At 37.1% G+C, this 1422-nt stretch overlaps 1 protein-coding gene across 3 annotated transcripts in view; it reads left to right on the top strand.

Moving 5' to 3' along the window:
• Positions 1–1189: 1189 nt before the first annotated feature.
• LOC101353117 (protein tyrosine phosphatase type IVA 1-like) overlaps positions 1190–1422 on the top strand; it is an 8846-nt gene continuing 8613 nt past the window's right edge. For 2 of the 3 annotated variants that reach the window (XM_004371402.3, XM_004371401.1), the window contains exon 1: positions 1190–1320. In XM_004371402.3, the coding sequence (XP_004371459.3) occupies positions 1190–1320 (131 nt within the window). The remainder of the gene's footprint in view (positions 1321–1422) is intronic. The other variant, XM_004371403.1, reaches the window with a different exon arrangement.

The raw sequence follows: 1422 nt of genomic DNA, 5'->3' as shown, positions 1-1422 counted from the left end.
ATTTATATGCGTGCATACAAATAAACTCACTTATATATTGCCCTACACATACATTACCTTCTAGCTATACTTTCATTGCATATAGTTAAGATATAAAATGGAATAATTTTATCAATGATTTAAAAAGATAAATTTATTTCAGGTAAGAGTTTTATTGTTGATTAAATGTCTACAAGAGTTTATAAACATTTATGTTGGCCAGAAGAAGATAAAATAAACCTGTTTTCATTGTTCATAAAATAAAATTTTGTGTTTGTTGCAGACATTAACTATTCTATTTAAAAAAACAATTGAACAAACAATGCCTACACAGCAAGTTAAAAATATAAGGCTTGGAAATAGCTTTCAACCTTTTTTTTTCTCCCAAATGTAACTGTTATCTTAAAAAAAGCCAACCTATTTCTTCTTTGTTAAATCTTTTTTATCTAAGACAGCTAAGTTCTATCTCTGAATAATAAGGTGATTTTCTTGAAGATGGTACAATAAAATTGGTTGGTAAATACATCTGGAGAATAAAACTGAATTTATGTGGTCATTGTAGTTCACACTCCCTTGAAAGATCAGAACACTACACTTTTGAGAAGGAGCATCAGCTCTTCGGAGCCGCTCACTGCATGGTAGAGCCTGTTGCCCCCGCCGTCGCCTGCCCTGCAGCCACTACCACTGCTGCCCCCTGTGTCGCCGCCGCCTCTGGACCGGCTGTATGATTCGGCCACAGTCGTCAATGAGTAAACATATTCCTTTCTGTGGTGTTCTTGGTCACACATTTATGTTATGGAGTTTATGAAGGGCAGTGGAGATTACTGCCAGGCACAGCACGACCTCTATGCAGACAAGTGAACTGTAGAAATTCGTTACTACTTCACCAAGAAGCCCTCATAAGAGCAGTTAACCTGGTCACAGAAGTGTTGAATTGAAATCTGCAGAGCAATTTTTAAGAGTTCTGACCTGGATAGGGTAAACCTCAGTGCACTTCCTTTCTGTTGACTCAGTATTACTGGATTGAAGAATTGCTGCTTCTTATTAGGAGGTTCATTTCATTTTCCGTTACTCCCAACATCATACTCAAAGCAATGAGAATTTCAAGTGGAGTATTTTGAAGTAGGCTTCAGTTTCTTCACATCATTTCTGTATTCACTTCTTAAAATTCTTTCATAACCCTATTGAGTGTTTTTTTAACTAAATTAGCATGGCTCGAATGAACTGCTCAGTTCCTGTGGACGTCACATACAAGAACATGAGATTTCTTATTACACGCAATCCAACCAATGTGACCTTAAACAAATTTATAAAGAAATTTAGGAAATATGGAGTTACCACATAGTCCGGCAAGATGGCGGTCTAGGCAGAAGCACCACGCCGTCCCTCCACAACAAAGATCCGAAAAACTAAGCCAAACAGAGAATCAACAATCCTGAAACC

The sequence above is a fragment of the Trichechus manatus genome, unplaced genomic scaffold (genome assembly GCF_000243295.1).
Source record: "Trichechus manatus latirostris isolate Lorelei unplaced genomic scaffold, TriManLat1.0 scaffold00013, whole genome shotgun sequence".
NCBI lineage: Eukaryota > Metazoa > Chordata > Mammalia > Sirenia > Trichechidae > Trichechus > Trichechus manatus.
Note: the sequence above shows the minus strand (reverse complement) of the source record. Positions and strands in the feature narration are given on the sequence as shown.